We start from the raw sequence: 13,555 nt of genomic DNA, 5'->3' as shown, positions 1-13,555 counted from the left end.
GGGTCTGGTGGCAGGAGGTCATGTGATGAAACCTCCAGGAATACGTCCAACCAGAGTGGGAAACCCTAAGAAAGAAAAGAAAGATTTGCATTTATAGAGCGCCTTTCCTGACCACCAAAGCTCTTTACAGCCAATGAAGTACTTTTTGAAGTGTAGTCGCTGTTGTAATGTCGGAAACGCGGCCGCCAATTTGAGCACAGCAAGCTCCCACAAACTGTGATATGATAATGACTAGACAATCTGTTTGAGTGATTTTGATTGAGGGATATATATTGGCCAGGACACCAGGGATAACACCGCTGCTCTTCTTTGAACTATTGTCTTGAGATCTTTTACGTCCACCCGAGAGAGCAGATGGGTTTAACGTCTCATCCAAAAGACAGCACCTCTGCCAGTGCAGCACTCCACTGGAGTGTCAGCTAGATTTCCACACTCAAATCTCTGGAGTGGGACCTGAACCCACAACCTTCTGATTCAGAGATGATAGCACTACCCACTGAGCAATGGCTGACACAAAGTCCCACGTCAACATAGCTGACTCTTATCTGCCTTCCAAAGTGGTCTAGCAAGCCACTCAGTTGTATCAAACCACTACAAAAAAAATACAGAATGCAGTGTTTCAGGAAAAAGGTTTACCACCAACTTCTCAGGACAACCAGGGATGGGAAATAAATGCAGCCTTGACAGCGTTGCCCTCATCCTGAGGAAGAATAATTTAAAAAAATGTCTCTTGAGTGAGGCTTGAAATCATGACCTTCCCCGGCAGAAGCACGAATGCTGCCCCCGAGCCAATGCTGGCACCTTGTTAGCAAAGCTGGCGCCATTTTTACCCTACGGACTCCACTTGACCCAAGCCAACCTTTCGTCTGTTTGTCCAGCAAAGTTCATCACCCTTCACCGCTCCTCCCTGGTGTGTGTGTCTGTGGAATTTTAATTTTGAGTCACGGAATTGATTGTTTGGCAAGGGGTGGGGAGGAGATGGGGCAGAGAGGATCCAAATTTGAATCTAAATGCTGAAAAATGGAAAAGTTCAGAATCAGCAATATCAATGTGACTAATTGAGCATTTGGAACAATTTCAAGATCCTGATTAGTTTGCTTTAGGGTGTGAATAAAATGCTGGATAAATAGTGTGGCAAAAATGTCAGCTAAAATTTAGTACGTGTTTTACAGACCAAAGCAGACCCTATTTGGACTGCTTCCAATGTGATTTAGTAAGTAATGCGCTGATAGATTTGACTGTACCACAATGCCTCTGAACTGGAATAGTTGATTGCTGTCTGGTTTAAAACCACGCGTTTGTGGAGATCTTATTCATGGGCGTTGGGTTGTTCTATTGATTGCACTGCTGAAAAGAAAAGGGGTCCATTCAATTGGAAAATTCATCAGGTGAAAATAAAACCCTGTTGCTTTCTCTAGGGGGCCGGGACATGTCGACAGCACTGAGAGCTTAAATAAATGGAAAGTCCAAGAACCTCACCTGTCTTCAAGGCATTTTCGTCTAGCAGCTTTATGTCGCAGCTGGGACCACCAAATGGAGGGCGGCAGGCACACACAAAGCCTTTCCGTTGATTAATACACGTACCACCGTTCTGACATGGGGCACTGTTGCAACTGACAGGCTCCACTGCAAATATAGACGGCAAGAGTCATTATATGATACATTAGCACAGGGAAGTTTTGAAAACATTCAGCCTCTTCCATAGGTGCTACCCTCCTCTGACAGCATAGTCGTTGCTCTCTGAAGCAGCCATCAGCTTGATTGAATCTGTCCGTTCTCTTCCCCCCCCGCCCCCCCAATATTGCCATGTACTCGGCTGGCTTTGTGTGCTTAGGTCGGAAGCATTAGTGGAATGTAATAGCCACTGGTATAATGTATTTGCTTCATGGGTTCTTTGCTTAAGAATTCATAGCAACAAATTGCTATTCAGAACTAGTTGCTTTATTAGCAAAGTTTAACAATCACACCAGTTCACCCACCAGGCTCACAACCATCTGCCTCATCATGGATCCCCTGACTGCAACTGGCTGGGGTTTTATTGAGTCTTGTGAACATCACGTGACTGGCTAAGCCACTCACAATGCAACAGCTCTACAACTATTTTAATGGAATATTAAATCAAGTGCTCACTTTTGGCAAGGGCACTAGAACCCACAAATTTCCAAATAAAGCTTTAAAGAAGAATTAAATCAAATTAAAATTTGGCTGCCGGGGTTAATGATGACTCCAGTTCCTCTGGTGCCCAACTCTTGCGGAAGGCCACGAGCGTACCAGTGGACACTGCAACAGACCTGTGAGTTTACTCACAAGTGCATACATTATAACTGGCACGTCTTGTGAAAATGGTTACTTCATGATGTTGAATTTTGTGCAAAAACTGCAGTAGTCCTCCCTGTGCCTGCATTGGCTCCTGGTCCGGAAACTTAAAATTCCCATCCTTCTTTTCAAATCCCTCCAATGCCTTGCCACTCCCTATCTCTGTAACCTACTCCAACTCTACAACTCTCCGAGATCTCTACACTCCTCCAATTGTGGCCTCTCGCGAATCCCCAATTTTCATCGCCTAGGCCTTAACCTCTGGAACTCCCTGCCTAAACCTCTCCGCCTCTCTACCTTTCTTTCCTCCTTTAAATCGCTCCATAAAACCTACCTCTTTGACCAATCTTTTGGTCATCTATCCAAATATCTCTTTATGTGGCTTGGTGTCAAAGTCTGTTTGATAGTGCCCCTTTGAAGCGCCTTGGGACGTTAAAATTTCCTGCAATATAATGCCCCTCAACTCAACAGCTGCATCTCCCGCCATCACCTAATCCTTACTCCAACAACCAGTCTTCACTAAATCCCGGTCATGCCTACATTTAAATTTCTGCTTACAAGTGACAGAGATGTAGATTGCCTTCCTCGACAATATTTCTGCTCTTGCTCATACCTCATCATCATCATAGGCAGTCCCTCGGAATAGAGGAAGACTTGCTTCCACTGTTAGAATGAGTCCTTAGGTGGCTGAACAGCCCAATACAAGAGCCACAGTCCCTGCCACAGGTGGGACAGATAGTCGTTGAGGGTGAGGGAGGGTGGGACAGGTTTGCCGCACGCTCTTTCCGCTGCCTGCGCTTGTTTTCTGCATGCTCTCGGCATTGAGGCTCGAGGTGCTCAGCGCCCTCCCGGATGCTCTTCCTCCACTTAGGGCGGTCTTTGACCAGGGACTCCCCAGATGTCGGTGGGGATGTCGCACTTTATCAGGGAGGCTTTGAGGGTGTCCTTGCAACGTTTCCTCTGCCCACCTTTGGCTCGTTTGCTGTGAAGGAGTTCCGAGTAGAGCGCTTGCTTTGGGAGTCTCGTGTCTGGCATGCGGACAATGTGGCCTGCCCAGCAGAGCTGATCAAGTTTGTATCTAACGTACTACCATTAGTAAATCCATTGCTACCTACTCTGGCAACATGGCTTCCTTCCCTGAAGACACTGCCATGCTATGTGAGAAAGAAAGACTTGCATTTATATAGCACCTTTCACGACCAGCGGACGTCTCAAAGCATTTTACAGCCAATGAAGTACTTTTGGAGTGTAGTCACTGTTGTAATGTAGGAAATGCAGCAGCCAATTTGCGCACAAGCAAGCTCCCACAGACAGCACTGTAATAATGACCAGATAATCTGTTTTTTTGATTGGGGGATAAATATTGGCCAGGACACCGGGGATAATTCACCTACTCTTCTTCAAAAATAGTGCCATGGGATCTTTTACGTCCACCTGAGAGGGCAGAAGGGGCCTCGGTTTAACACTCATCTGAAAGACGGCACCTCCGACAGTGCAGCACTTCCTCAGCACTGCACTGGAGTGTCAGCTGAGATTTTTGTGCTCAAGTCTCTGGAGTAGGACTTGAACCCACAACCTTCTGAGGTGAGTGTGCTACCCACTGAGACACAGCGGACAGGACAGGCCAGGCCATTTCTTAACCCAACAGCCTAGTTTCCAGTCATTCAAATCACATGAGTGTAATAAACACTATGCAGGGTATGGACATCTACTGCTGGTATTTCACTCTTACTACTCTTTAACATTAATGTATTAAGGCTAATCAAAATAATATTAAAGCAGTCACTGACAATAGTGTCTTCCCCACCCCACCCCCACGCCCCCAATAGATTGACAGGAATAATCAATGACCAAAAGTTACAGATCAGTTCAACAAATGAAGCCATTGTAATTCCCTGTACAGTTCAGTACGAGCTGCAGATATGATCAATATTGAATGCATTGTAATGAGACAATTTATATCGCTGCCTTCTTTCTCGCAGAGAGAGCTGCAGGTGACACAGTTTGTGATCACAATTATAATAAAATCTGACAAGGCTTTAATATCAGTCGGCACAGGGCAGGCTGCAAAAATCCAGAAGTTCTTCGCTAGCTCTCCTGCGATGGATCGGGGCTCGCAACTTCTGGCTTCAAAGCGAGGTGAGCCCCTGAGAAACTTCACACAGCAGCACTGTAATTCCAGCTTTAATTAACACCGTGGCTGTGATTTCCAGGCGGATGTGTGACAGATGATCTATCCCGCAGGGAGAACTGGGAGCAGGTAAGCTCTCCTCCCCCACCCCTCACCCACCCACCAAGAAAAATCTTTTGTCACAGAGCCGTCAGGCAGAGAGAAAATAAAATGAAAACACGGTGGGATAGATTTTCGTCTTCACTGCCTGGATGGCTCTTTGCAGAACCCGGCTGATTATCACTTCATTGATTCCATGCTTGGTCACGAGAATCCATGCAAATGTGTGTCAGTTTTACCTTTGATGGGCTGTTGGAAATCAGGGTTGCCTAAAAATGTACAAAAGGACGTTTTTGCTATTGAGGGAGTGCAGCGAAGGTTCACCAGACTGATTCCCAGGATGGCAGGACTGACATATGAGGAGAGACTGGATCGACTGGGCCTGTATTCACTGGAGTTTAGAAGGATGAGAGGGGATCTCATAGAAACATATAAAATTCTGACGGGATTGGACAGGTTAGATGCAGGAAGAATGTTCCCGATGTTGGGGAAGTCTAGAACCAGGGGTCACAGTCTAAGGATAAGGGGTAAGCCATTTAGGACCGAGATGAGGAGAAACTTCTTCACTCAGAGAATTGTGAGCCTGTGGAATTGTCTACCGCAGAGAGTTGTTGATGCCAGTTCGTTAGATATATTCAAGAGGGAGTTAGATATGGCCCTGACAGCTAAAGGGATCAAGGGGTGTGGAGAGAAAGCAGGAAAGGGGTACTGAGGTGAATGATCAGCCATGATCTTATTGAATGGTGGTGCAGGTTCGAAGGGCCGAATGGCCTACTCCTGAACGTATTTTCTATGTTTCTATGTAAAATTAACATGAGTGATGTGTTTTACATCGTTGTTTGTAACTGGAGACAAAGTTTCTCCTTAGAACGATAGTAGATGTTTATAAATGATAACGTGCTGAGATGTGATAGCATTCTGCCCTATGACAACCATTATCTGTGGTTTTCAAGTTAAAATTTCAGCTATGTTTATGTATCTTTAAGACCATTTATTACAGAAAGACTTAGAATGGATGGAATTTGTAAGAGTTAATGTAAACATGTTGCTTCATCGTAAAGGAGATAACAACGCTGAGTGGATAGTTTTCTGGTTTGGGCTTCATAGTTCAAAGGGTACAGGGCAAAGGCTTTGTACCCGAGAGAATAGGGACAGAGAGAGATAAAACTATTTCCACAGGAAGAAAAACTGGGTTAATATAAACTGAGAATGACATGTGGCCAAATATTTAGGACATCTTTAGAGCGGGCTTTGTTTTAAGAATTGAGACAAAGAACTTGAAGCCTTGTTGGATATTAAGGTTTTTGGGAAAACTCTACAGCTCAAAAAGTCTTGTCAATATCCAGGGACAGGCCCACCCCTAAAAAGAGAATAAAAGTAGCCTAATCAAGATTGACCCCACAAATGGTGTGAGGGGAGAGTGAAACAGAAGTTGGACTGGTTGAACACTCTTCGAGTGATCCCATGTTTTACCGAAGGGTGCTCTAGACAGAGAGAAAGAGAATGCAAACCAGAGAACTGCTCATGTGCGACAGCCGTTTGTCCAATCGGGATGGGTATCAACTATTTGTTATGGTTATATGTTTTTGCTGTATAACCAATGTGTTATATTCCGTCTTAAACTCTGATTAAACACAATATACCCACCAGATTGGTTTACAGTTGATTCTGATTATTAAAATAATAATCAGAATCAACTTGATTCTGATTATCAAGCACAATGGAAATCATGGTCAGGAAACTGGACAATCCTAAAACAATGCAAACCCAGTGATAACACATTCTCACACCCTAATCGAGTTACTGCTGACAAAGGAGACATTTGAAAATCAATGGACCGAACAGTTTAAACAGAGCCCAACAGATTTGATGGGAGATAACGGAGCCTTTTTTTGGGGGATATATCTATCCCCAGTTTTACAAGGAAAAACTAACAGAACACAGACTGGAACTCGCACAGACTCGAACAAGGACACAGACTGGAACACAGACACAGACACAAGCAGCCTGCTTCCTCTACAGTGAAGAAATGGCATAGTGAAGGAAACTAACAGAATTCATCAAGAACTGACCGAGCACGAGGCCCACGAAACGGAAGGTTGTCAGCAACAAAATTGACAGCCACTCTACAATCTACTTCTGAATGACCCAACGGGGGAGAAATTATCAAAAAGGACTAACTAAAACTATTCCTAACCAAAGAAAGTGGGTACTTACCCCATACATCCAAAACGCAACTTAGCGCATCAACGGACGCACCCCAACCGAAGACTACGCAGTCCGAAGTCCTCTCCTCCGTCCGGGGTACGGCTCGCCTAGAAGGCCAAGTGCAGCAAAACCCGAAACCGCGATTCACCGGCAACTGTCTAAAGGGATTGGTGAGCATAACCCCTGAACCCCTAGAGCTATAACTTAGTTAGTTAGGGGAATTGGGAGGGGGGAGGCTGGGATAACTTGTGTAAATGTATCTGCATTCTCTTCTTTACCCCATTTAGAGTTAAAGCTGTATTCTTTTCCCCACAGGCTGTAATTTGACAATTTATTCAATGTGTTGTATCCCTCAGTGTGTATTGGTCTGTGTGTGTTATTAAAGGTGTGCCTTTTACTTATTTTTAAACACAATAAAGCCATACCTGCTTCCTACTTTGAAACCGATTGTCTGTCCAAGTCTGTCACAGTCCCTTCATAATTCTAGTGTCTAGAACCAAGGGTGTGGGAGCGATTCGGAACCGCTCATATAAGGTCAGAAAGGAAAGCTGACCCCCTGCAAACCGCCCCTTACAGTGTACAGTTTTGGTCCCTAACTTGAGGAAGGACATTCTTGCTATTGAGGGAGTGCAGCGAAGGTTCACCAGACTGATATCAAGAAAGACTGGATCAACTGGGCTTGTATTCACTGGAGTTCAGAAGAATGAGAGGGGATCTCATAGAAACGTTTAAAATTCTGACGGGTTTAGACAGGTTAGAGGCAGGAAGAATGTTCCCAATGTTGGGGAAGTCCAGAACCAGTGGTCACAATCTAAGGATAAGGGGTAAGCCATTTCGGACTGAGATGAGGAGAAACTTCTTCACCCAGAGAGTGGTGAACCTGTGGAATTCTCTACCACAGAAAGTTGTTGAGGCCAATTCACTAAATATATTCAAAAAGGAGTTAGATGTAGTCCTTACTACTATGGGGATCAAGGGGTATGGCGAGAAAGCAGGAATGGGGTACTGAAGTTGCATGTTAAGCCATGGACTCATTGAATGGCAGACTCGAAAGGCCGAATGGCCTACTCCTGCACTATGTTTCTATGTTTCTATGTAGAGTAAGGACTTTACACAAGTTCTACTACCAGAGACTTTGAGCACAAAAATCTAGGCTGACACTCCAGTGCAGTGCTGAGCGAATGCTGCACTGTCGGACGTGCCGTCTTTCAGTTGAGATGTTAACCCGAGGCCCTGTCTGCTCCCTCAGGTGGATGTAAAAGATCCTTTGGCACTAGTTAAGAGCAGGGGAGTTATCACTGGTGTCCTGGCCAATATTTATCCCTCAATCAATGTAACAAAAAAGATTATCTGGTCATTATCAGCTAATTGTGGGAGCTTGCTGTGTGCAAATTGGTTGCCACCCTTCCTACATTACAACAGCACTTAATTGGCTATAAAGCGCTTTGGGACGTCCGGTGGATATGAAAGGCGCTATATAAATGCAAGTCTTCCTTTTCTTTAAAACCTACCCTTTTGACCAGTCACCCATCCCAATGTCTCCTTCTTTGTCTCAGTGTCAATTTTTGTCTGATTACGCTCCTCTGGGTGCTATGTTAAAGGCCCTATATAAATGCAAGTGATTGTTGTCATGGTTGGAAATTCATTACCCTTTTTTAGCTTTTCTTTAAAAAAAAACGAAAAACAATTTGGTTATGGTTCCTCAACCTCATCCAGCCGGGAGTAGCAGAAAGTGTTGGGCTTCTTCGAAACTGGTAGAAAAACTACCCCATCATTGTCTCAACCAAAGGTACTGATCATTGTTGCATCCAATCCCCCTCCCACCCAATCTATCTTATGCACCCCCTTTCCCTCAAACGACAGGTGGAAAGAGACTTTTCCCTGAAGTCACCACGGTCACGCAGCAGGACTTTATGTTACCCAGGCGACCATATTTGTATTCCTTCTGTTAAAGCACTCTGTCACGGAGCGTACTTCAATCACCATCAGTTTGCTGGCAGCAAATACAATTTTGAGCGATAAATTATCTTAAAAGGAACTGCACGCTGTTTGACACTAATGCTGTTTGCACTGCAAATGGATGGCACTGTGTGAACGCAAGGATAATGTGAAGGTTGGTTTCTCCTGCCAGCAACCAATGGGAAACCTTCCCTCAGGTAAGAGATTCTATTGAGTAAACAGCAATGCAGAGAAAGGAAGAGTGAGGGGTCCGAGTCACTGCTATGTTGTGTGGCGATAACACTTCTGCAGTCTCACTGCTGCTGTCAAGGAACACATATATTGTGTGCAAGAATACTTCTGACATTACAACATGTTATTTTGCGCCACCTAGTGGACTACTGTTGTAGTGCAACGACTCATGCAATCGCAATAAAAGGTCATGTGGCAGGTCATGTGACAAAGGTCATGTGACAGTTTCTGTCAAGGAGCCATTTTGTGCAGTGTATGTTTGTGTTAGTGATGTATAAAGATACCACACAACAGTGCCGTCCTTCGGATGCAACGTTAAACGTCTGCCCTCTCAGGCGGATGTAAAAGATCCCACGGTCTTATTCAAAGCCAAGCAGGAGAGTTCTCCCCGGTGTCCTGGTGAATATTAATCCCACAACTAAACATCATTAAAACACATGTAGCTGGATTTTCGGTTGCCTATAGCCTCAGTTAGCGGCCAGAGGGAGCTTTTAGCGCCCCGCCGGAAAATTCGTTAGAGGCTCACTGGGGGTGCAAACCGCTAGCGTCCGGCTGCTGACGATCGCTGCGATCCTGACGTCAGTCCTGGTGCAATGCCCACACTTGTGCCCAGCTCGCTAAATTAGGTGCGGCCGCCTCATTGAGCGCCCGCCAACAACGTCTGTAAAATCAGTCGGTCCAGGCTTGCAGAGTCGTTAACTGGCGGCTAGTTAAGGGGATGAGGAAGCGCTTCCCTCGGAGGTCACAGTCGGGGCAACGTTTACACACAGCACGGGGCGTGAGCCTCCCAGTTTGCAGCGGCAGACAGACATTACAGCGCAGCCTGAAAACAAGTGATTTTGAAAACTTTAATGGGTGCATTACCAGGCCGCGCCTTTAAGACTCGACTTTTCCCGGGATCGCAATAGGAGATCAGCGCATGCCCAATGGGTCAGTTAAATTTAACACCGGCATTTTCGTTAGCGCCCCCCTCAGTTCAAGTGTGTAACGGCTGATTTCGCGCCCCTATCAGCTCTTCGCCCAATTCCGACGAATTTCACGGCGGGAGGCGTAAACTTTTTCAAGGTGCTAAAATTACCGCTCCGCCTGGATTAATGCCACAACAGGGTCGCAACCAAATTTCTCCTCCATGATCTGATCATGTATCTCTTCTCAGTTTGTGGGAGCTTGCTGTGTGCAAATTGGCTGCCGCGTTTCCGTGCATTACAACAGGGACAATGCTTCCAGAGTTCTTCAGTGGCTGTAAAGCATTTTGGGATGGTCTGAGGTCATGAAAGGCACCATATAAATGCAAGTCTTTCTTTCAAGAAACATTTCTTTGGATTTACATGCAAAGAAAATTGCATGAGTTCACCCATCGTCATACTTTTATTTGTTCATATCCCCTTCCTTCCTAAAAGTCTCATTGGGCCTTTGATTTGCAACATGGATTGGACAGACAGCTGACCCCCATTAGTTGTGCCGATTATACCCCAGCTGCCTGCTAGAAATCCTTGTATGGGGCTGGTTACACTCTCTCTTTCCCCTTGTTTTCAAATTCCTCCATAGCCTCGCACCTCCCTGTCTTTGTAATCTCCTCCAACCCTTCGAGATCTCTGCGTTCCATCATGGCCTCTTGTGCGTCCCTGATGTTCATCACTCTACCATTGGCGACCGTGTCCTCAGCTACCTGGGCCTTAAGCTCTGGAATTCCTTCACTAAACCTCTCTGCCTCTCTCTCCTCCTTTAAGACGCTCCTTAAAACCTACCTCGTTGACCAAGCATTTGGTCATCTGCCCATATATCTCCTTACGCGGCTCGGTGTCAAATATTGTTTGATAATGCTCCTGTGTTACTATGTTAAAGGCGCTTTACAAATGCAAGTTGTTGTTGTTGAGCCATGTTTGGGCTCCACTCATCATTTGCTGCTGATGCCATAAAGGAAGACTTGTATTTATATAGCGCTTCTCATGACCACCAAACGTCACAAAGCACTTTACAGACGTTGAAGTCCTTTTTGAAGTGTAGTCACTGGTGTAATGTGGGAAACGCGGCAGCCAATTTGTGCACAGCAAGCTCCCACAAACAGCAATGTGATAATGACCAGATAATCTGTTTTTTTGTTATAGTGATTGAGGGATGAATATTGGCCCAGGACACCGGGGATAACTCCCCTGATCTTCTTCAAAATAGTGCCATGGGATTTTTTACATCCACCTGAGAGCAAGCAGGGCCTCGGTTTAACGTCTCATCCGAAAGACGGCACCTCCGACAGTGCAGCACTCCCTCAGCACTGCACTGGGAGTGTCAGCCTAGGTTTATGTGCTGAGTTGGAGATGAGTCAGAGTTGTGGGTCTGTGTTCTAACTATCCATCCCAGTGAACTGCTGTAGCAGCTTTCTCTGTCACTCTTGCGACTTTGTAGTTCAGCTAAAAATTCAGGCGAATTTTTTCTTCTTCCTTCTGAAACCTTCTGGTGGGGGATAAAAAAATGTTCTCGTGGTTGCAAGAAAAGCCTCTGACAGGCCCAACTTCTGAACTCTCAGTGCACCAAAATTGATATCTCTGTTAATGTGCAGTGCTGAGCTAATCGATACAAGCTAGAATTTCAGGGGCCGAAATTCCTTGGCTGCTCCGGTGGAATCCCTCGGTAACACAACAACATAAGAAATGGGAGCAGGAGTAGACCATTCGGCCCCTCGAGCCTGCTCCACCATTCAACAGGATCATGGCTGATCTTCCAGCTCAACTCCCACCTTCCTGCCCGATCCCCATATCCTTCGATTCCCTTAGTGACCTATCGCTCTTAGTCGTGAATATACTCAACGACTGAACCTCCACAGCCCTCTGGGGTGGAGAATGTCAAAGATTCACCTCTTCCAGAATGGCAACAAGCATCGCTGGGACCTGGACATACCGGGGGAGAAAATGTCGTGGGATGGTCTCGAAGGCCTGGATAAGAACATAAGAAATGGAAGCAGGAGTCAGCCATTTGGCCCCTCGAGCCTGCTCCGCCATTCAATAAGAACATGGCTGATCTACCTCAAATTCACCTTCCTGCCCTATCTCCATATCCCTTAATTCCTTTTGTTCCCAAATATTTATCGACCTCTGTCTTGAATATACTCTACGACTGGGCATCCACATCACTCGACGATACAGAATTCAAAAGATTCACAATCCCTTGAGAGAAGAAATTTCTCCTCATCTCAGTCCTAAATGGCCAACCCCTTATTTTATGACCTCGTGTTCCAGATTCCCCAGCCAAGGGAAACATTTTCTCAGCATTAACCCTATCAAGCCCCTGAATAATTTTATATGTTTCAATTAGATCTTCTGTCCATCCCGACAAGGCCAACGACATCAGGAGGTAGGGGTCCACTGCCTCCTGGCCTCATTAGGACCCGATGTAACATTGGCTACCGCTGTGCCAAGCAAGAAGAGGCACACTGGCCTCTTGAAGGGCGGTGGTGGGCTGCATTGGAGAGGGAAAGAGGGGGTCTTGGCTGGGATTATGGACTAGACCCCTGGTGAATCCAGAATGTATTTATATAACTGCAGGTGCCCTCTTCTGGGCACGGCAGCTCAGGAAAGATATATTGGTCTTGGAAGGAGTACAACCCAACTCACCAGATTGATACCATGCTGCAGAGGGCTAAATTATGAGGAGAGGTTGCATAAACTAAAGTAGTATTCCCCCCAAGTATATAAGGTTAAGAGGTGGTATAATTGAGGTGTTTAAGATGATTAAAGCATTTGATAAGCGATTTCCTCTGGTTGTGGAGACCAGAACAAGGGGGCATAACCTTAAAATTAGAGCTAGGCCGTTCAGGACTAAAGTCAGGAAGCACACATTCACACAAAGGGCAGTGGGAATCTGAAACTCTCTCCCCCCTAAAAGTAATTGAGACGGGGCTCAATTGAAAATTTTGAAACTACGATTGGTAGATTTCTGTTAGGGAAGCGTGTTAAGGGATATGGAACCAAGGCCGATAAATGGAGTTACAGATCAGCTATGATCCAATTGAATGGTGGAACAGGCTTGAGGGGCTTGATGGCCTGCTCCTCTTCTTATGTTATCTTGGCCTTTATTGCAAAGGGGATGGAGTATAAAACCAGGGAAGTCTTGCTACAGCTATACACCTGGAATACTGCGTGCAGTTTTGGTTTCCATATTTACGAAAGGATATACTTGCTTTGGAGGCAGTTCAGAGAAGGTTCACAAGGTTGATTCCGGAGATGAGGGGAGTTGACTTATGAGGAAAGGTTGAGTAGGTTGAGCCTCTACTCATTGGAATTCAGAAGAATGAGCGATAATCTTATCGAGACATATAAGGTTATGAGGGGGCTCGACAAGGTGGATGCAGGGAGGATGTTTCCACTGATGGGGGAGACTAGAACTAGAGGGCATGACCTTCGAATAAGTGACAGCCCATTTAAAACTGAGATGAGGAGGAATCTCTCAGAGTGTTGGAAGTCTGCGGAATTTGCTGCCTCAGAGAGCTGTGAAAGCTGGGACATTATTTAAGGGCCGGAATTGCGGCCCATGGAATTTCAGAGCCCCGGTCTTGACTCACATTCACAATCTTGCTTCCCTAAAAAGGTGAGATTCAACAAAAGTGGCCTGGTTATC

General features: G+C 45.6%; 1 protein-coding gene across 1 annotated transcript in view; it reads right to left on the bottom strand.

Moving 5' to 3' along the window:
- The window catches only part of LOC139250309 (multimerin-1-like), an 87,834-nt gene that overhangs the window by 14,453 nt on the left and 59,826 nt on the right, over positions 1 to 13,555 (bottom strand). The window contains exon 7 of the mRNA XM_070872803.1: positions 1,480 to 1,626. Coding sequence (XP_070728904.1) covers positions 1,480 to 1,626 — 147 coding nt within the window. The remainder of the gene's footprint in view (positions 1 to 1,479; positions 1,627 to 13,555) is intronic.

This window comes from Pristiophorus japonicus, chromosome 2 (assembly GCF_044704955.1).
Source record: "Pristiophorus japonicus isolate sPriJap1 chromosome 2, sPriJap1.hap1, whole genome shotgun sequence".
In the NCBI taxonomy this organism is placed as follows: Eukaryota; Metazoa; Chordata; class Chondrichthyes; family Pristiophoridae; genus Pristiophorus; species Pristiophorus japonicus.
Note: the sequence above shows the minus strand (reverse complement) of the source record. Positions and strands in the feature narration are given on the sequence as shown.